At 38.3% G+C, this 21576-nt stretch overlaps 1 protein-coding gene across 1 annotated transcript; it reads left to right on the forward strand.

Annotated features, from left to right (window-relative positions):
- Positions 1-9097: 9097 nt before the first annotated feature.
- On the forward strand, positions 9098-9631 carry LOC122048155. The gene has a single exon (XM_042609753.1). The coding sequence runs from the start codon at positions 9098-9100 to the stop codon at positions 9629-9631; it is 534 nt and encodes a 177-aa protein (XP_042465687.1).
- The last annotated feature ends 11945 nt before the right edge of the window (positions 9632-21576 follow it).

Below are 21576 nucleotides of genomic sequence, written 5' to 3' on the forward strand. Positions count from 1 at the left end.
GAACCTCCTCGAACTCTTTCACGAACCAAATCCCAGCCTCTGAACGTTCTCTACCGCTCGACCAAATCTCCTCACAACCCCTCTTTAATCACCTTCTGCTGCGCTCTCTCCGATCGACGATCGACCCCCTTCTCAAAGGCTTGGACGCACCTTTATAAGAAGGTTGAGGAAGATAAAGGGGAAACGACGCCCCTTCGTCTCCTTGGCGTTTGCAGCAAAGAGAGTAACGAAGGGGAAACTATGCCCCTTCATCTCCAGTAACACCCAACATCTCCCACTTGTCCAAGTCAATCCATATAGTCACATAGACCATGTCAGTCGCATAGACTACAAGGTGATCATGTCATGAAGACCAGAGCAAAATTAGTCACAAAGATTAAATAAGTCACATAGACTTTATGAGGATCAAGTCACGAAGACCAGAGCAAAATTTAGTCACAAAGACGAAATAAGAACATCCATTCCATACATTAGGGAAAATGGTTCATGCGACAGCAATCACATTGAGCATTCAACTACTAAGAAGATTGTCACACCTTACTTAGCTGCTCCACAGAACGAATCAGAGACATATGTTCATAGAACGAATCAGAGACATAAATGACTTGCCTTTATCCTAGATTAAATTATTTACATCATTATGAACATCTCTAATCTCTCATATTGACTATATGTCAAGAGCATGTTCAACATCTCCAATCAAACAAATTATTCACAATTATATTTTATGTATTGAACTAAAAATGTAACTGGTACCAGTAAATAAATGTCACAGATGTAAATCAATCTTAATCTTCCTTTTTAGCTAGAATCTATTCATTCTAATCAGTCGCTTTCCTAGTTATGCTCCATAGACTGAATCATCCATAATCAATAGGAAACATGCTAAAGTAGTAGACACTGATCAAAACTTAAGTAGACAGCTAAATAGTCACTTAGGGTAAGATTGAGATTAACTTATAATCTCAAGGGTCTCACATAATAGAGAAGCAGGGATCCATTCTCCTACTAATCTTCTTGTCGCCATAGCACATGTGGTATGAATCACATGCTACGATGTTATTCTCTTTACTAAAAAGAGCACATGTTTTTCCTAAATTTAACATCGTACATATTTCGATCTAGACATTCTTAATGTCTAATCCTGAATTCAACATATGAATTCTAATCTGGCCTTTAAGCATATTCAGTAAATGGTGGGTGCATTTACTCCAATCATTACACAAATGATCTGATCTTGACACAATTATCAAGGCGACCTTAACTTATGGGTATATCTCTATTCACAACTACATAAGTTGTCCCATAAGCAACGGTCTTACCTCTATTTGTACTTGATAAATAGAGATGATTGTCCATGTGAGTGGACCAATCCCAATCTGCCAACATGCTTATCGAGACTTTTATTCGAATGTAACAAAGACATATACACTGAATAGATCATGGTATTTTTCATTTATCAAAATGTCTTTACAATTAGTTACATTATTCAAAGTCCCAAAGACTTCACATGTCCATGAAATGACTCTTTAGTCAATGACTTAGTAAAAGGATCAGCAAGCATATTTCATGTAGGAATGTACTCAAGAATCATCATTTTCTTGTCCACAATATCCCTTACAAAATATACTTAATTTTATATGCTTGCTTTTGCTGTGATATTTGGGATCCTCAGCTTGGTCGTTACAGTACACTGTAACAGGACTCCCACCATCCTCAGTAATTTTCAAATGCTTTAGGAACCTTTTTCAACTAGACATATTGTTGCACAACTGATGCGCAAGCCACGCAACTTCCAATGTGGACAAGGCTACATAAGCCTAGTTCTTGCTATTCCATGACATGGCGTCATCATTTAGCAAGAAGGTATAGCCTGATGTGGTTTTTCTGTCATCAAGGTCTCCTACCCAATCTGCATTTGTGTAGCCACTCAGGCTCATCTTTGATCCTTGAAAAATAGATACATAATCTGTTATCCTTTTGAGGTATTTAATTATCCTCTTCATTACTTTCTAGTGTCTCGATCCTGAGTTTAACTAGAAAACAACTAACTAAGCCAGCACCATAGCTTATATTAGGACGAGTACACAACATAGTGTACATCAAACTATCAATGACACTGGCATATGATTTTTTCTTCATCTCGGCTATTTCCTCAGGAGTCTTGGGATACATACTTTTGCTCAAGACAATACCTTTCTCTATAGACATTTGTTCAACATTGCAATCTGACATATTGAAGTGTTGCAGCATCTTAATGATATAAGCTTCTTGAGACAAACCCAAAAGTCTCTTTGATCAGTCTCTAATGATCTTCACTCCTAAGATGTACTCTGTTTCTCCCATATCTATTATGTCAAATTGTGATGAAAGCTAACTTTTGACTTCTATCACACACTTTATGTCGCTTCTAGCTATTAGCATATCATCAACATATAATGATAAAATGACAAACTTTCCTTTTTTCATTTCTTAGGTAAACACAATGATCCTCATTGATCATTTTGAAACCATAAGATAATATTACTTCATTAAATCTTATGTTCCATTGTCTTGACGCTTGCTTTAGCCCATATATAGACTTCCTAAGTCTACATACTCTTTTTTCTTGGCCTTCAGCAACATAACCTTCTGGTTGTACCATATAGATTTCTTCGTCAAGATTACCATTAAGGAAAGCTGTTTTTACATCCATCTAATGTAATTCCATGTCATATTGTGCTACTATAGCTAGGATGACACGTATTGACACGAACTTCACAACTGGGGAGAATGTCTCTTCTAAGTCAATACCCTCCATTTGAGTATATCCTTTTGCAACTAATCGAGTTTTGTATCGATTAATCGATCCATCTACTTTTCTCTTTACTTTGAGAATCCACTTATTCCTAATAGCCTTTCGGTCTGGAGGAAGATCGACTAAATTCTAAACTTGATTCTTTCTCATTGACTCCATTTCTTCATCCATTGTAATTTTCCATTCTTTTCTAACTGAGCTTCTCAAAGCTTCCTCAACTGTTCGAGGTTCCTCATCATCAATTGGGAGAACCATCAATGCCTCATTCTCAATATCAAACATTCTCCGAGGAATAATCTGACGACTACTTCTTCGAAGGTTAGACTGTTGAGAAACTGACTCATTCAGTGGCATATTACTCCCACTAGGTTGACTAGATTTAGGCATCTCCTGATCTATTGATAAAGGAATATTATCCTCCTCCTCAATCTCATATAGAGGAATTGTCTTATCAACTTCACCTCGTGTTGGGAACTCAGTTTCAAGAAAAGTAGCATCTCTTGACTTTATTTCAGAGATGATTCCATCTTGTCGCTCACCAATAAAAATATAATCCTTAGAAGTCTCAGAGTAGGGGTGTCAATTCGGGCGGGTCGGGTCAGGTTGAGTTTTTTTTTTTAACCCAACCCAAACCCGACCCGAACCCGAACCCGAGTTTAACCCAAAACACCTCAACCCGAACCCAAACCCGACCAACCCGATCAACCCGAACCCGACCCATATAACCTGAAAATCCGATTCAAAATGACTTTTTTGGGCTATTTTCCCTATAATTCTTCACTTTTATCTCAATACTCCATCATTATCATACAAATATGATATTAATATACATAAAAACATCTAAATTTTTAAAATAAAATTTGATTTAACCCCAAAAAAACTCACAAAATCCTATATTTAAGTCAACCCGGGTCAACCCGGGTCAACCCGGGTCAACCCGAACCCGACCCGACCCAACCCGAAACTTTTTTACTCTCCAACCCTCCAACCCGAACCCGAAAATGCCCAACCTGAACCTGATTTTTTTCGGGTCGACTCGGGTTGGGTCGTCGGGTCGGGTTTATTTTTGACACCCCTATCTCAGAGTACCTTATAAAGATACACTTCTTACCTGTGGGTCATAATTTTCCATGTTCATGAGTCTTATCATGAACGTAGGCAGCTGACCCCCAAGGTCTCAGATTACTTAAATCCGGCTTTCTGCCTGTCCAACGTTCATGTGGGGTGGATAGAACTGACTTTGAAGACACTTTGTTAAGTATATAGGTCGCAACTAATAATGCATCTCCCCAATAGGAGATTGGTAAATTAGCCTGCGCCATCATAGACCTAACCATTTCAAGAAGAGTACTATTTTTTCTTTCAGCAACCCCATTTTGCTGTGGAGTTCCAGGAATAGTAAACTGTCTAATAATCTCTTTCTCATTACATATTGTCTTAAATTGATCAGACAAATATTCACCTCCACGATCAGTGCGCAAGGTTTTAACCTTATATTCCAATTGATTCTCAACTTCGTTCAAGTAACGAATAAAGCAATCCAATGCTTCAGATTTATGAGAAATCAAATACACATGACTAAAACGTGTGAAGTCATCAATAAATGTAATGAAATAAGAACTCCCATTTCTAGCCTTCATATTCATTGGTCCACAAATATCTGAATGAATTCATTGCAATGATGATTCAGCCCTAACAACATTACCAAATGGTTTCCTAGTCGTCTTTCCAGTAAGACAATGCTCACATATAGATAAGTTAATCTTAGCATGAGTGCCTAAAAGGCCCTCCTTAGCTAATCTATTCATTCGTTCTTGTCTTATATGTCCCAATCTAGCATGCCAAATTTCATCATTAACATCAGCATTACTAGTAAGAGCAATATTTGAAAAACAACCATCATTATTATTTGGTTCTATATCAAGAACCATAAAACCATTTGTTGCATAACCATACCCAATTAACATAGAGTTAATTCGAAGTTCCACGCAATGACTATAAAAATTTACATTATAACCTAAATCAAGAAGACAAATGATGGAAACCAGATTCCGTCAAATCTTAGGAGCATACAGGACATCATGCAGAAACAATGTACGCTCACCACGTAGGTTGAGCTTGCAAGTGTCAATTCCTTTGACTTCAATTCTTGTATTGTTTCCTACATATATCCATTTGTTGCCAGCTGGTACCCGATGGTACTCCACATATGTAGCTCGATCACGTGCTACGTGGTTCGTTGCTCCTAAATCTACAATTCACAAAGGATATGAATCAGCTAACAACACTGTACTTGCAACATATTGCTCGTGGAAAGAAGATAACAATGGACCTACCTTTTTAGGCTCAGTACAATCCCGAGCAAAATAGCCCTTCTTACCACAGTTGAAGCAGGTCAACTTGCTCATAAGTCTTTGTCTATATCTCTTTCCTTTCTTCTTGATTTGGTTTTTAACAGCAACAACACTAGCCTTCTTTCCTTTTCCCATTCCTTTCTTAAACCATTTTTTCTTATTCTTGGAACCAGAACCTTCAACTATAAAAGCTTGACCAGAAATCCTTGCGGATTCAATCCTCTCAGCCTCAAGTTCAACATGGCGTGAGATATCGGTGAAAGTCTTGATACTTTCACTGTGTGTCAGATTATGTTTCATCGTTTCCCAAGAATCTGGAAGGGAATGGATAACTGCCTGAACCTGTTGTTCATCGGTCAACGCATAACCAGCAGTCTTAAGCTCTCGAATCATCTTACCCATCTCCCTGAGATGATGGGCCATGGTAACATTCGAGCGCTTTTTACAGCTATCAAACTTGATAGTTAGCTGACGGAGCTTACTCAGACTTACTCCACTGTACTTCTCTTTAAGGGCTGCCCAGACAGCATGAACAGATGGTAATGGCTCATACTCAAATACCAGGTCATCCACCATTGAACTAATCAATATACCCTTAGCAATGGAGTCCTTCCTTTTCCATGCCTTATAGGCATCAAGGTCACGTCTGTACTGTGCTGTAGAACCATCAACTGGTTCTTCCATGATTTGATTTACAGCTTCTAGAACTTCTTGTTCCTCAAGAACGTATTGTATCTTGAGGTGCCAGATTTTGTAGTTATCCCCATATAATTTCTCACCCTTATTGAGTTCAGCTATAATATTTTTAGTTGCCATGATCTACATAAATAAACACATTATTTATAATTTCAGTGTAATTCATATATGTGTAATTATTTATTGACTCAGTGTAAATTAGAGTTAGTTTACAAAATCAAGTGATAACATTGTTTCCACTCATCATTTGTATGTTCTAATCTAATCAACACTGATCAATCATATTACACACATCCCATCTAATGAACGAATCATTATTAAAATGAACTAATCATTTTTCATATGAACTAATCATATGAATATATGAACGAATCATATTCACATGAACTAATCATGTCATGAAATGAACTAATCATTTCCAAGTTTGTTAACATATAACATAAATTTTCATTATATAATTCTGTTCGTATATAACGACATAAATTATTACATGACTCAAAAACTAGATGAGCTAATTAACACTGTTCGTACATAACGACAATAAACAGAACACTAATAAACTAGATAGGCCAACACTGCTCCAACTAGAACAAACACTAGTGCAGCAGCCAATATTATCCCTATTAACCTAGACTCATTTGGGATAATCTCAGATGGGGCAGCTTCAGGATTCTCCATCAAATCCATTTTTCTGGATATTCCTCGGACATTTCCCGGTCCTCTTCAGACTCTTCAGGCTCTTCTTCACCCATACGTTGAAGTAGTTCCTCACACAGTTTTGAATATGTGACCCATCCTTCATGACATCCCCATACATAGCAGCTATTACCCTAGGATACTCTGACAATGATTGCATCAATGCCCATATCCTATAACTGTCCAGGACTGAAAACTCTTCTTGCTCAAGTTTCTAGAACTGTCTATCAAGCCTTCTTACATGTCAGTCGATTCCATAAGCAGACTTATACTCTATCTCCTAAATCTCCTCTCGGAGCTGGTTTCTCCGCACTTCAAGACGAGTCAATGTGGTAATAGTCTGTTCCATCTGAAAAATCGAATTTAAATAAGTCAGTACAAAACCGACTAACTAGTACAAAACCAGTTTAATTCAATTCATACAGGCATAATACCATCATTATAAATCAAGAAAAACAAATCTTCTTGATTTTCAGGAGTTTAAGTCGACTGATCCATTGGACCGGTCAATCAGGAGTCCGGATCTTAAGTTTAGTCTATTATCCTCATTAGAACTAATCTAATTAGACAGGGATTTCTGACCTATGTTCTATTATTGTTTAAGCCCATTTGAATCAATCTCAGACTTATTGATCAAACTCAGCTTCGTTTGATTCGTCCAATTGTCCATTGGATTAAGTCTGACTCATTAGAACAAATCTAATCTTTTTTTATCAAATCTGACACAACAGAACTGATCTGGTCATATTTGATCAACCCAACTTTTGTAATCAAGATTACCCCAATTAATTCAACAATAAACCGAACTGGTTAAACCAACAAATAATTTAAACCAGCTTTAGGTATCATTGAATCAAACTGGTCTGCTTAAATCAATTAATAATTTAAACCGGATCTGGGTTTGATTGGACAAGTTGGTTTGATTCAATTTTCAGTAAATCGAATCTTAAATTAATTAAATATTTATTTATTAATTAATAATACATTTCAGTATGTATTTAATTAATTAATAAATATATTTAATTAACCTCCACTGTTTATATATGTGAAGGAAAAAAAACCATGCATGTTTTATACACGTTTTATTTATTTTATTTTCTCCACAGTGCTTCGTCAAAACGAAGCACTGTTCATCCTACTCTTGAATCGATTCAAGTGCATGCATTTTTTATTTATTTATTTACTGTGCTTCGTCAAAACGAAGCATTCCTTCTTCAATCGATTCATTAATCGATTAAGTCAATTTTTTTATCTTCAATCAATCCATGAATAGATTGAAGAACTCCATGCGATTTTGAATCGATTGAAATGAAATTTCAATCGATTCAATTGATGAACAGTACTCACTGTTCATCTTCTTCTTCGCGACAGAAGAAGAAGAAAAAACACGAGCTTTTCTGCGTTGATTTTCATGCTTTCAAATCTATGCTCTGATACCATTGTTGGTAATTTTGAGAGCATGAAACAATAATAAAATAATATGGTAACCACTCACAGTGACCTCCTGAAGAAATCGCCGAAGAACCACCGGAGACGTCGTTGCTGCTGTCGCCGAGAAGATCACCTCACGGAACCTCCTCGAACTCTTTCACGAACCAAATCTTGGCCTCTGAACGTTCTATACTGCTCGACCAAATCTCCTCACAACCCCTCTTTGATCACCTTCTGCTGCGCTCTCTCCGATCGACGACCAACCCCCTTCTCAAAGGCTTGGACACACCTTTATAAGAAGGTTGAGGAAGACGAAGGGGAAACGACACCCCTTCGTCTCCTTGGCGTTTGCAGCAAAGAGAGTAACGAAGGGCAAACTATGCCCCTTCGTCTCCAGTAACGCCCAACACTTCCCCACTTTATGGTTCGGGTAAAGGGGACTCTCTAACTTAACCTCTCATGCATATTACATTTTTTCCCTTTCACTCTGCTATCAAAACACAACGATGACTTAGACATCAGAGTGGTTTCATTAGAGCATCTGCAACGCGGCGTTAATGCCACGTTATAACGCGACTGTTCATTTAACGCCGCATTGTAGATGCCAATGCGGCGTTAAAGCGCTTGAACGCGTTCAAGCGTTCATGGGGTGGGCCAAGGCGGGCCCACCCCATGTGTAAACTTCTTTTTTAAAAAAAAAATAACAGCCTTTTTTTAAATAACGGCTAGTTATGTAAATAAACGCGTTCAGTGAAGCGTTCATGGCGTTCAAGCTTTTTTAAATGTAAATTTTTAAATTAAAAATTAAATAACGGCTAGTTATTTAACGGTTATTTTTTAACGGCTAGTTAACAGCTAGTTCGAAATTTCATCTATAAATAACCATCAATATGCACACATATTTTCATTTCAACTCACTACTCTTTCAATTCTACTCTCTAAATTCTCTCCCCATCTATTTTTTTTCAAGTTCCTACCATCTTATTTTCTATCCGAAATGGATGAAAATAATAGGGCATTTTTTACAAATTTCTTGAATTCTACAAACAACTCGCAAGAGTATTCATCTTCGCAAAATCTACAAATTCCACCAAATTATCAATACCCACATCCATTTCCCAATATGTCGTTTCCTCCACAAAATCTTCAAAATTTCCAAGGTTTTGGAAATTCTATGAATCATTTGAATTATGCCTCTCGAGGTCCATATCAATCGCTTTCAGTCGAATATTGGCAAAACATGAGACATCTGTATTTCACGCCGTCGGTTGTTCATGGATATGGTACCCCGCACACAACTGGTATGTCTTTCACTCCTTCGATGTCGAATGAACCTGCAATGCCGACTTTTGTCCCGGAGACTCAACTTTCCGACCGTGAATCTCCAATTGAGGTGGTCAATTTAGAAAAGGCGGTTTCAAATGCTGAGGGTACAAGAAAACGTTCAAGTTGGACAAAGGTTGAAGACGAGATCTTAGCGAGAAGTTTTGTCACTATCAATGATGACTTAATAATAGGCAATGATCAAAAGGCGGATGCTTTTTGGGGACGGGTTGCAAGCTACTACAATGAGAATCTTCCCCTAAGTTCAAACATCAGAAGTGCAAATGTTATACGGTCACATTGGCACAATACAATCCAAAAGAAGGTATATTGATTCAACGTAAATTACAATAGTATTTATAGTTCATATCGAAGTGGTCACAGTGATGAAGATATATTGAGGTTTGCGTACGAAAAATATCTATCCAAAAACAATGGTGTTGCATTCAATCTCGAACATGTGTGGAGAATTGTCAAAAACCGTCCAATGTTTACTCCACAGTCCGCTGATCACTTTGTGGCCACAAAGAAGATGAGGACCTCAGAGTCGGGAGCAAGCAACACCTCCTCCAACCAAGATGTGAGTATATACCTGGATTATGAAGATACTCGTCCAATGGGGTAAAATGCAGCAAAAAGAAAGGGAAAAGACAAAGTAAAATCAACCATGGAGGATCTGACAGTAAACTACAATATTATCACAAAGTTCACTGAGTACACAAGCGTGAAGAAGTCCGAAGTCGATTTGAAACAAAAACAACTCGAAGTAGAAGAGATTAAGGCAAAAGTTGCATTGTCCAAATCTGAAGCTAAGAATCGTTCGCTTGAAGTTGAAGCTAAGTGCCTATGTATGAGTGAATCAACTGCCATCAGGTGCCTTTTCAAGTTCTGCGAATACGTTGTTGAAATATTTGATGATAGGTACTTGAGAAGGCCAAATGTTGATGATGTTCAACGTCTTCTTCAAATGCATGATGAGAGACATTGCTTTCCTGGCATGTTAGGTAGCCTTGATTGTATGCACTGGAAATGGAAAAATTGTCCAGTTGCTTGGAAAGGTCAATTTACAAGGGGACATGGGTCACCAACAATTGTACTTGAAGCGGTCGTGTCTCATGACTTGTGGATATAACATGTATTTTTTGGGATCGCCGGTTCATGTAACGATATTAACGTGTTATATGAATCTCCCATATTCAACAACGTCTTGCAAGGAAATATGTCGGAGATTAATTTCATGGTGAACGACACTGCATATACGAAGGACTATTATCTAACAGATGGAATATATCCCGAGTGAGCTACTTTTGTTAAGGCTTTTCCTTGCCCGGAGGATCCCAAGAGGAAGTTGTTTAAGGAAAGACAGGAGTCTACAAGAAAAGATGTTGAACGGGTATTTGGGGTGCTCCAATCTCGATGGGCGATTGTCAGAGTTCCAGCTCGGTATTGGTATAGGAAAAAGTTCAAACAAATCATGTTAGCATGCATTATTTTGCATAATATGATTGTTGAGGATGAGGGAGGGCACGTGACAAATTGGTACAACGAAGAAGGTGACGAACCCGCATAACCTATCCATGGCTCAAACCGAGGATTTCAGGATTATCTTCGAACAAATTTTGAGCTACGTGACACTCAAGTTCATCACCAACTTCACGCCTGTTGGTTGGTCCTAGGAAGATCGTACCGGTTCCACTGTACAAAAATTTTGTACAAGTGTCGAACCTTTCCTAAACAACCTATTGTATACTTTAGAAATTAAATTAGGAATCGTAAACGAAACTTAACATTATTGATTCCAAATTTAACTCATCTGTTCTTAATGGTTTAGATTTGGATCGCAAGCGGAACTTAATGTTGGAGTGTATACTGAAAGCCTAAGTTTTGTAAACATTTTTTTTGAATAAAGAATCACATTTGGTCAAATTATCTACATTTGTTTGTAGTTGTTCAATTAATTTATATTGTAGATAACATAGCATGAGGTGTCACATGCAGAAGATAATGTTATCAGTATCTTATAAATTATAAACAGTAGCTCACGACCAAAATGGAACGGAACAAATCATTAGAAGGTTGTAGTGTAATTAGGTATCAGTTTATCTTGACTGTATAATTACACTAGTACACTTAGAGTGTATTGAGTAGGACCATTTGAGGTTGTTTCTTTTATACTGACTTTATAAAGGAACAAAAACCTCAGTTATTATGGAAGTGTGTGCTCTTAATCTTAATATAATAACAAACATATATATTTGATATTTATTTCTTTAATTTATCAATGGGTGAGATTTAGTTCGATGAATCAATAAGCCCGATAAGTTGGGAAATGATATCACTTATAGTATGTGTTGTTGATTATAGAAGGAAACTGTGTCCTAGAGATACTATGTTGATAATGTCCCCAAGAGGAGCTCATAAGGATTGTCATGTTAAACCATGCAGGTGGACTTAGTCCGACATGACGATAAGGTTGAGTGGTACTACTCTTGGACTTAGATATTAATTAAATGAGTTGTCAGTAACTCACTTAATTAGTGGACATTCGATATCTTAAACGCAGGGAGACTAACACGCTCATAATAAGAAGAAGCCCAAAAATGTAATTTGGGATTGGTGCGGTAGTTCAATAATAGTTCTCTAGTGGAATGAATTATTATTGATAAAATTAAGTTGTGTGTTCGGGGCGAACACGGGATGCTTAATTTTATCGGGAGACCAAAACCAATTCCTCCTCTCGGTCCCTATCGTAGCCTCTTATTTATAGAGTACTATACCCACCTATACCCACCTTCTATACCCACCAATAGGGGGCCGGCTAAGCTAGCTTGGGAACCAAGCTAGGGCCGGCCTAAGTGGGTGGCCCTAGCTTGAACCCAAGCTAGTGGGGGCCGGCCAAATTAAATTAAAAAGGAATTTTAATTTTAAATTTTATTATGTGGAAGAAATAATTTATTAAAGAGAATTTAAATTAAAAATCTCTCTTATAAAAGATCTACAAAAGATTAAAGAAAGAGATTAGATCTCTTTCCTTATTTGTAGATTGGTGAGATATTTTATTTTCTCTTTAAAATTATTCACATATTGATAAAATTAAAATTATAGAAATTTCCTTTTATCAACCATGAAGAGATTTTTGAAGAGAAATTTTATTTTTTTTAAATTTTCGGAAATAAATTAGGAAGTTTTAATTGTTGATTGAAACTTGTCCAATTTGTTCTTCATGATGTGGCCGGCCACTTGAATTCAATTGGGGAAATTTTATTTTATTTTTTCTCAATTAAATCATGTCAAGGAAATTAAGGAAATTTTATTGTAATTAAATTTCCTAATTTGCTTAGGCCAAGGAATATAAAAGAAGGGGTGAGGGTGCCTTCATGAGACACAACCTCTATTATTTTTTCTCCCTCTTTTGTTCCTTGGTGTGGCCGGTCATCCTTTCCCTCTCTTCCTCTTGTGGTGGCCGAACCCCTCTCTTCCCTTGGAGCTCTTGTGGTGGCCGGATACTACTTGTAGAAGAAGAAGAAGAAGAAGGAGAGGAAGCTAGCATCTCTTGGAGCTTGGTTGGTGTTTTGATTTTCTTCCTTGGTGAAGCTTCTTTCTTTGTGGCCGAACCTAGCTAGGAGGAGAAGAAGGTGGTTGGTGGTTTCTCATCTCGGAAGATCGTTGCCCACACAACGTCCGAGGTTAGAAGAGGAATACGGTAGAAGATCAAGAGGTTTTTCTACAATGTATAACTAGTAATTTTTCTTTCCGCATCATGCTAGTTATTTATGGAAATAATACCAAATACAAGAGGCTTACGTTCTAGAATTTTGAATATATTTTTCGATGTTGTGTTCTTTTGTTTTTTCTTTTCCTTGTGATTTGATTGTTCTTTTTGGTTAACCTAAAGTTATTTTAGGAAATTAAATATTAGATTTCTATAAAAGGTTTTGTCTAGTCGGTGGTGGTTGCTCCCATATCCAAGAAGGTCGTGTGCCTCGCCACGTCAGTACTGGGAACCAATTATGGAAATTAATATTTAATGGAATTAATAACTTAAGGTGATTTGGGTCGAACGTGTTAAGTTCCGCAGGAGATCCAAGTCAAAACTTAAAAGAACAAATAGATTAAGTTTTGGATCAAACGTGTTAAGTTCCGCAAGCGATCCAAAATTTAATTTAAAAGAACACATGATAGCTAGGAAAAGGTTCAGACCTTTGTACAAAATTTTTGTACAGTGGAACCTCTAGGTTTTCCGAGTAGCAACCAACAATTGGTATCAGAGCTAGGGTTTTGCCTCTGTGTATTTGGTATTAGGTTAATTATGCACATGTCATACATAATTTAGGCAGGTTAATAGTAGGATGTGCTAACTTTGTGGATGCAGGATCCAACTATTATGGCTTTTAGTTATTATGTGTGTGATTGGACCCTTGAACATGTCAAGGGCATTTATATGTGTGTGCATGATTGTATTAAAATACAGCAGGAGCTGTATTTAGTTTTATTATAATTTTATTTTTGATCTAGATACATGTACATTCCTTTTATGGAATATAGGATCAAAAATGTAAAATTATATTTATGTCGCGATCGAATCTTGCAAAGCGTGGAACCTTCTAAGGACCGGAGGCGCAGCGGAACAAAGAGCAAGATGGATGCGACAGCTAGACCCAGTAGCGGTGGCCAAATATGGCAGCAGCTTGGGATGACAACACACGGAGGACAACTAGAGATAAAAGCCATAATAGTTGAAAATTAGATTTTCTATTTATTGCTTTTATATTGTGCTGTGTGTGCATGTTAGTTTACAAGTTTAGTAGGCTAGCATAGTTAAAATTTCTCATTTATAAATAACTAAGTGGGAGAGGGATTTTTAAGTAAATCCCATGGTCTCCATTACTGGTTTGTAAGTGATGCAAACAAGCTTGCGCGTTGGCTCTGAGTGCCTTCCTCTATAACGGATGAGCTTGTTTGCGGATCACTAGAACAGACTTCCATATTTGGATGACTATAGAAAGTTAATTAAGAGCGTGTGATCTTCCCCAACGGAAGGGGCATAATCTTATTAATGGACTTAGTGTCAAGTAATGGTATACACTTAGACACATCTAATAGTATCCTCCCCATCGGAGTCACTGCTATTATTTGTGTGACCAAATAATACCAACTATTAATTTTATTTGTCAAAAGTTAGGTTGACAAGATAATAAAATTAATGGGTTAAAACCCTCCTTTTACAAATGTTGAATTTGTATACGTCCACACTAATGTGGCATACAAAATTCACGGTGTTATGAGGTGTTGGTTAATTTAAAATAGTATTGTTTGAGGAATCAATATTATTCTAAATTTAGAGTTCTGACCAAAAGTTATTTGTGATTCTTAGGATGACTTTCAACCCACTGTCCATCATACTTTAACAAAATAGACTTACTGGACCGAATTACATAGATTGGAAAAGGAACCTGGACATTGTTCTGACTGCTGAAAGCTATAAATTTGTACTGACTGAACCTTGTCCTGATGCACCCACTAGTGAATCTACTCAAGAGGAGATTGAATATCATAAGAGATGGGTAAAAGCAGATGAGATGGTGCGGTGTTACATTTTGGCTTCAATGTCAAATGTATTGCAACATCAGCATCAAGATTTACCAACAGCTTATGATATTATGAACAATCTCAAGGAACTCTTTGGTCATCAGGATAGGGCTTCTAGACAAGAAGCTATGAGAAAGATAATGACAGCCACCATGCAAGAGGGTACTCCTGTAAGGGATCATATCCTAAAGATGATGGCTTATCTAAACGAGATACAGATCCTTGGAGGAGAAATTGATGGGGAAACCCAGATCGATATGATCCTCCAAACGCTACCTAGAAGTTTTGAGCAGTTTCGCCTGAACTGGGAACTACTGACAGAACTTCAAGCAGCAGAAGGATTATTTCGTCACAATTCTCAAATTCACTATGCTGAAAATGGTTCTACTTCTAAACCGAAAGGAAAGAAGAAGAAGAAACAAGCTGGCTCAGCAAAGAAAGTGAATAAATCTCAGAGTACGGGATTTAAAGCTGGAGTGAAGAAGCCCAAGGGCAAGTGCTTCATCTGCAAGCAGGCAGGACATTGGAAGGCGGACTGTCCTCGTAGGAACCAAAACAAAGGTATATCTCATGCATTAGTTGTTGAAACATGTTTAGCGGTGTTATCTACCAGCACCTGGTGTGTAGATACGGGAGCCACTAATCATGTCTGCAATTCCCTGTAAGGGTTCCAGGAAACCCGACGACTATCTGAAGGAGAGATTACCGTCTACATGGGCAATGCTACTAAAGTGGCAGCTGTTGCAGTGGGAGACGTCTACTTATCTTTTAGTAGAAATAGAAATTTGATTTTAAGAAATTGTCTTTATGTACCCAGTTTTAGAAAGAATTTAATTTCAGTTTCTAAACTGTTTTTAGATGGATATTCAGTTTCCTTTAGTAACGATGTAGTTATTAAAAGAAATAAAGTGTTTATCTGTTCTGGTACATTAGTTGGCAATTTGTATACTTTAAATCCAATTTCTTCCACAAAGCAAAATATGGAAATTTATAACTCATCTTCTAATTCAAATAAGAGAAAAGAACCTTCGGAAATGAACCAAGCATATCTTTGGCATCTAAGGCTTGGTCATATTAACTTAAGTAGGATTCAGAGGCTTATAGCTGATGGACTTTTGAGTTCATTAGAGTTGGAAAATTTTCCAACTTGTGAATCCTGCTTAGAAGGTAAAATGACCAAAAGGTCGTTCAAGGCCAAGGGGTATAGAGCCAAAGAAGTGTTAGAATTGGTTCACTCTGATTTGTGTGGTCCTATGTATGTCCAAGCAAGAGGAGGTTTTGAATATTTTGTCTCTTTCATAGACGATTATTCAAGATACGGATACATTTACCTAATGCGCCGCAAGTCCGAGTGCTTTGATAGGTTCAAAGAATACAAGGCTGATGTGGAGAAATGATTAGGTAAAAGTATCAAGACACTACGATCTGATCGTGGTGGCGAATACCTCTTAGGAGAGTTTAGGAATTACTTATCCGAGGCTGAGATTCAATCCCAATTGTCTGCACCGGGAACACCCCAACAGAATGGTGTAGCAGAACGAAGGAATAGGACTCTTATGGAAATGGTTAGATCGATGATGAGTTATTCAGAATTACCAAATTCGTTTTGGGGATATGCTCTGGAAACAGCAGTATACGTTCTGAACTTAGTACCTTCTAAATCAGTTTCTTCTACTCCCATAGAATTGTGGAATGGGCGAAAACCCAGTCTAAGACATATTCGGATTTGGGGTAGTCCAGCACATGTGCTAAAACCAGATGCTGATAAGTTAGAATCTCGTACAGAAGTTCGCGTGTTTGTAGGATATCCCAAAGGAATGAAAGGAGGTTTATTTTATAGTCCTAAAGACCAGAAGGTCATTGTTAGCACCAATGCCCAGTTTTTAGAAGAAGACTATATAATGGATCACAAGCCCAGTAGTAAAGTTGTTTTAGAAGAACTTAGAGAGGACATGTCTACTTCAGTACCAACAGTACAAGATGAAGTACCACAAGAGACTGCAACACGTGTCACACATGATACACAACCACAGACAGTGCCTCGTCGTAGTGGGAGGGTTGTAAGGCAGCCTGAAAGATTCATGTTTTTGGGAGAGTCTTCGGACTTGATCCCGGGTAAACATGAACCTGATCCACGAACATATGACGAAGCACTCCAAGATATAGATGCAGCATCTTGGCAAAAGGCAATGAATTCTGAAATAGAGTCTATGTACTCTAATAAGGTCTGGGAGCTTGTAGAACCACCTGATGGTGTAAAAGCCGTTGGATGCAAGTGGATCTACAAAAGGAAAAGAGGGACAGACGGGAAGGTAGAAACCTTCAAAGCTAGGCTTGTTGCGAAAGGGTACTGATCCTGTCCGAATCGCCGAACCAAGGGACGCTGGGCACGTGGCGCTCTCCTAGTCGATGGCGCAGGCCTCCGAAGCTCCGGCGATCCTGCATAGAAGTCGGGCCGGGAAGGGGTTCCCGGCGGTGACCCTCCGACGCTCAAGTCAGGTAAGTAGTGGAAAAAGGAGCTCCCAAGCTTGTAGAATGCGTACCTCCGGCAAAGTCTACGGTTCTTTATATAAGGCGATGAAAAAGGTCCTACACGCCTATCGAGGTGCATGCGTATCCGCAGCCCATGCCTCGGTGTGTGCCTGTCAGAAAACTTACTTGACGCCATACTTCAACAGTCCCATCGCGCCTTCGATGGGACAACAAGACACCCCGTTGTCAGACTAGGAGTATGGCTTAGTCATGTGACTTGACGGCTATCAGGAGATGTTCCTGTTCTCCTTTACCGCCGGTCGGGACGTACGTCCGGCCGGCCAGATGGAGCACATCGTCCGGACGGCCTTCATCCCCTGCGTCGGCCGAACGGCACGCCCCTTATATCTCGCCTGTCGCTTGTGCTGAGATGCCGGGGAGGCTTCCAGACGAGTGACTTCCTCTCGGCTCTGAGACATTGTTTCATTGAGCGTCGGAACCCCAGCCCGGTCAGGGCGCCTTTTACTACCGAATGTCCATTGATCGGCCGATCGGCCTTATCCATTTCTTCCAAGTCCGGTCGGCTCACCCTTCTCCGGTGGGCTACTTGGCCATTTGACCTCCACGTGGCGTTGACCCCTCGTTAGGGGGTCCCGGGCTCTTACCACCGGATCAGGTACACTCAGAAAGAGGGAATCGATTATGAGGAAACTTTTTCACCGGTAGCTATGCTTAAGTCTATCCGGATACTCTTATCCATTGCTGCTCATATGGATTATGAGATTTGGCAAATGGATGTCAAGACAGCTTTCCTTAATGGAAGTCTTAAAGAGAACATCCATATGAAGCAACCAGAAGGATTTATTGAAAAAGGCAAAGAGCATCTAGTGTGCAAGCTCAATCGGTCCATTTATGGACTAAAGCAAGCTTCAAGATCTTGGAACATCCGGTTTAATGAAGTAATCCAGTCATATGGATTTATTCAAAGTCCGGATGAGTCTTGTGTATATAAGAAGTGTAACGGAAACGTGGTGGTATTTCTTGTACTATACGTAGATGATATTTTGTTAATTGGCAACAATGTCAAGGTATTATCAGACGTAAGGGTATGGTTGTCCAAACAATTTGATATGAAGGACTTAGGAGATTGTGCACACATTCTTGGGATCAAAGTTATAAGGGATCGTAAGAAAAGAATGTTGTGTCTGTCCCAAGCTTCATATATAGATACAATCCTTGCTCGTTTTAGCATGCAGGATTCCAAGAAAGGTTTCTTACCTTTTAGACATGGAGTAGCTCTATCTAAAGAGATGTCTCTAAAGACATCGAAAGAGATAGAGGACATGAAAGCAGTTCCTTATGCTTCTGGGAAGCCTAATGTATGCAATGTTATGACGAGACCGATATTTTGTGGGCATGGTCGTGAGATATCGAGTAACCTCGACAAGGACATTGGATGCGGTAAAGCATATATTAAAGTACCGAGAAGAACTAGAGATTATATGCTAGTTTCCCAAGCACGATCCGCTCCGTGGGTTACACTGATTGATTTCCAATCGATAGGGATAACGAGAAGTCTACATCAGCTATGTGTTTACTTTAGGAGGTGGAGCCATTTCATGGAGGAGTGTTAAGCGGTAATGCGTATCGGACTCAACCATGGAAGTCGAGTATGTAGCACCTCCGAGCTAAAGAAGCAGTATGGCTCGGGAACTTTCTAATGGACTTAGATGTGATTCTGGTTTGCCCAAAATTATCACAATTTATTGTGATAATAGCTGTGATTGCAAACTCGAAGGAACCACGAGCTCATAAGGCAAGTAAACATATAGAGCGCAAGTACCACCTGATACGAGATATCGTGAAGCGAGGAGAAGTTGTCATCGCCAAGATTGCATCAGCAGATAACCTGGCAGATCCTTTCACTAAGGCCCTTCCGGTGAAAGCTTTCGATCGGCATGTGGAAGGAATGGGAATCAGATGTATGGTAGAAGATATGGCAGCTTAGTCATTAGTATAAGTGGGAGATTGTTGGAGTGTATACTGAAAGCCTAAGCTTTTGTAAACATTTGTTTTGAATAAAGAATCACATTTGGTCAAATTATCTACATTTGTTTGTAGTTGTTCAATTAATTTATATTATAGATAACATAGCATGAGGTGTCACATGCAGAAGATAATGTTATCAGTACCTTATAAATTATAAACAGTAGCTCACGACCAAAATGGAACGGAACAAATCATTAGAAGGTCGTAGTGTAATTAGGTATCAGTTTATCTTGACTGTATAATTACACTAGTACACTTAGAGTGTATTGAGTAGGACCATTTAAGGTTGTTTCTTTTATACTGACTTTATAAAGGAACAAAAACCTCAGTTATTATGGAAGTGTGTGCTCTTAATCCTAATATAATAACAAACATATATATTTGATATTTATTTCTTTAATTTATCAATGGGTGAGATTTAGTTCGATGAATCAATAAGCCCGATAAGTTGGGAAATGATATCACTTATAGTATGTGTTGTTGATTATAGAAGGAAACTGTGTCCTAGAGATACTATGTTGATAATGTCCCCAAGAGGAGCTCATAAGGATTGTCATGTTAAACCCTGCAGGTGGACTTAGTCCGACATGACGATAAGGTTGAGTGGTACTACTCTTGGACTTAGATATTAATTAAATGAGTTGTCAGTAACTCACTTAATTAGTGGGCATTCGATATCTTAAACACAGGGAGACTAACACGCTCATAATAAGAAGGAGCCCAAAAATATAATTTGGGATTGGTGCGGTAGTTCAATAATAGTTCTCTAGTGGAATGAATTATTATTGATAAAATTAAGTTGTGTGTTCGGGGCGAACACGGGATGCTTAATTTTATCGGGAGACCAAAACCAATTCCTCCTCTCGGTCCCTATCGTAGCCTCTTATTTATAGAGTACTATACCCACCTATACCCACCTTCTATACCCACCAATAGGGGGCCGACCAAGCTAGCTTGGGAACCAAGCTAGGGTCGGCCACCCAATTTTATACCTAGGTATAAAATTGGGTGGCCGGCCCTAGCTTGAACCCAAGCTAGTGGGGGCCGGCCAAATTAAATTAAAAAGGAATTTTAATTTTAAATTTTATTATGTGGAAGAAATAATTTATTAAAGAGAATTTAAATTAAAAATCTCTCTTATAAAAGATCTAAAAAAGATTAAAGAAAGAGATTAGATCTCTTTCCTTATTTGTAGATTGGTGAGATATTTTATTTTCTCTTTAAAATTATTCACATATTGATAAAATTAAAATGATAGAAATTTCCTTTTATCAACCATGAAGAGATTTTTGAAGAGAAATTTTATTTTTTTTAAAATTTTCGGAAATAAATTAGGAAGTTTTAATTGTTGATTGAAACTTGTCCAATTTGTTCTTCATGATGTGGCCGGCCACTTGAATTCAATTGGGGAAATTGTATTTTATTTTTTCTCAATTAAATCATGTCAAGGAAATTAAGGAAATTTTATTGTAATTAAATTTCCTAATTTGCTTAGGCCAAGGAATATAAAAGAAGGGGTGAGGGTGCCTTCATGAGACACAACCTCTATTATTTTCTCTCCCTCTTTTGTTCCTTGGTGTGGCCGGCCATCCTTTCCCTCTCTTCCTCTTGTGGTGGCCGAACCCCTCTCTTCCCTTGGAGCTCTTGTGGTGGCCGGATACTACTTGGAGAAGAAGAAGAAGAAGGAGAGGAATCTAGCATCTCTTGGAGCTTGGTTGGTGTTTTGATTTAATTTTCTTCCTTGGTGAAGCTTCTTTCTTTGTGGCCGAACCTAGCTAGGAGGAGAAGAAGGTGGTTGGTGGTTTCTCATCTCGGAAGATCGTTGCCCACACAACGTCCGAGGTTAGAAGAGGAATACGGTAGAAGATCAAGAGGTTTTTCTACAAGGTATAACTAGTAATTTTTCTTTCCGCATCATGCTAGTTATTTATGGAAATAATACCAAATACAAGAGGCTTACGTTCTAGAATTTCGAATATGTTTTTCGATGTTGTGTTCTTTTGTTTTTTCTTTTCCTTGTGATTTGATTGTTCTTTTTGGTTAAACTAAAGTTATTTTAGGAAATTAAATATTAGATTTCTATAAAAGGTTTTGTCTAGTCGGTGGTGGTTGCTCCCATATCCAAGAAGGCCGTGTGCCTCGCCACGTCAGTACTGGAAACCAATTATG

The sequence above is a fragment of the Zingiber officinale genome, chromosome 2B, assembly GCF_018446385.1.
Source record: "Zingiber officinale cultivar Zhangliang chromosome 2B, Zo_v1.1, whole genome shotgun sequence".
NCBI lineage: Eukaryota > Viridiplantae > Streptophyta > Magnoliopsida > Zingiberales > Zingiberaceae > Zingiber > Zingiber officinale.

Excerpts from the sequence above, each read along its gene's own strand:
- LOC122048155 (XM_042609753.1), top strand. The coding sequence starts at position 9,098 with ATGTCGTTTCCTCCACAAAATCTTCAAAATTTCCAAGGTTTTGGAAAT.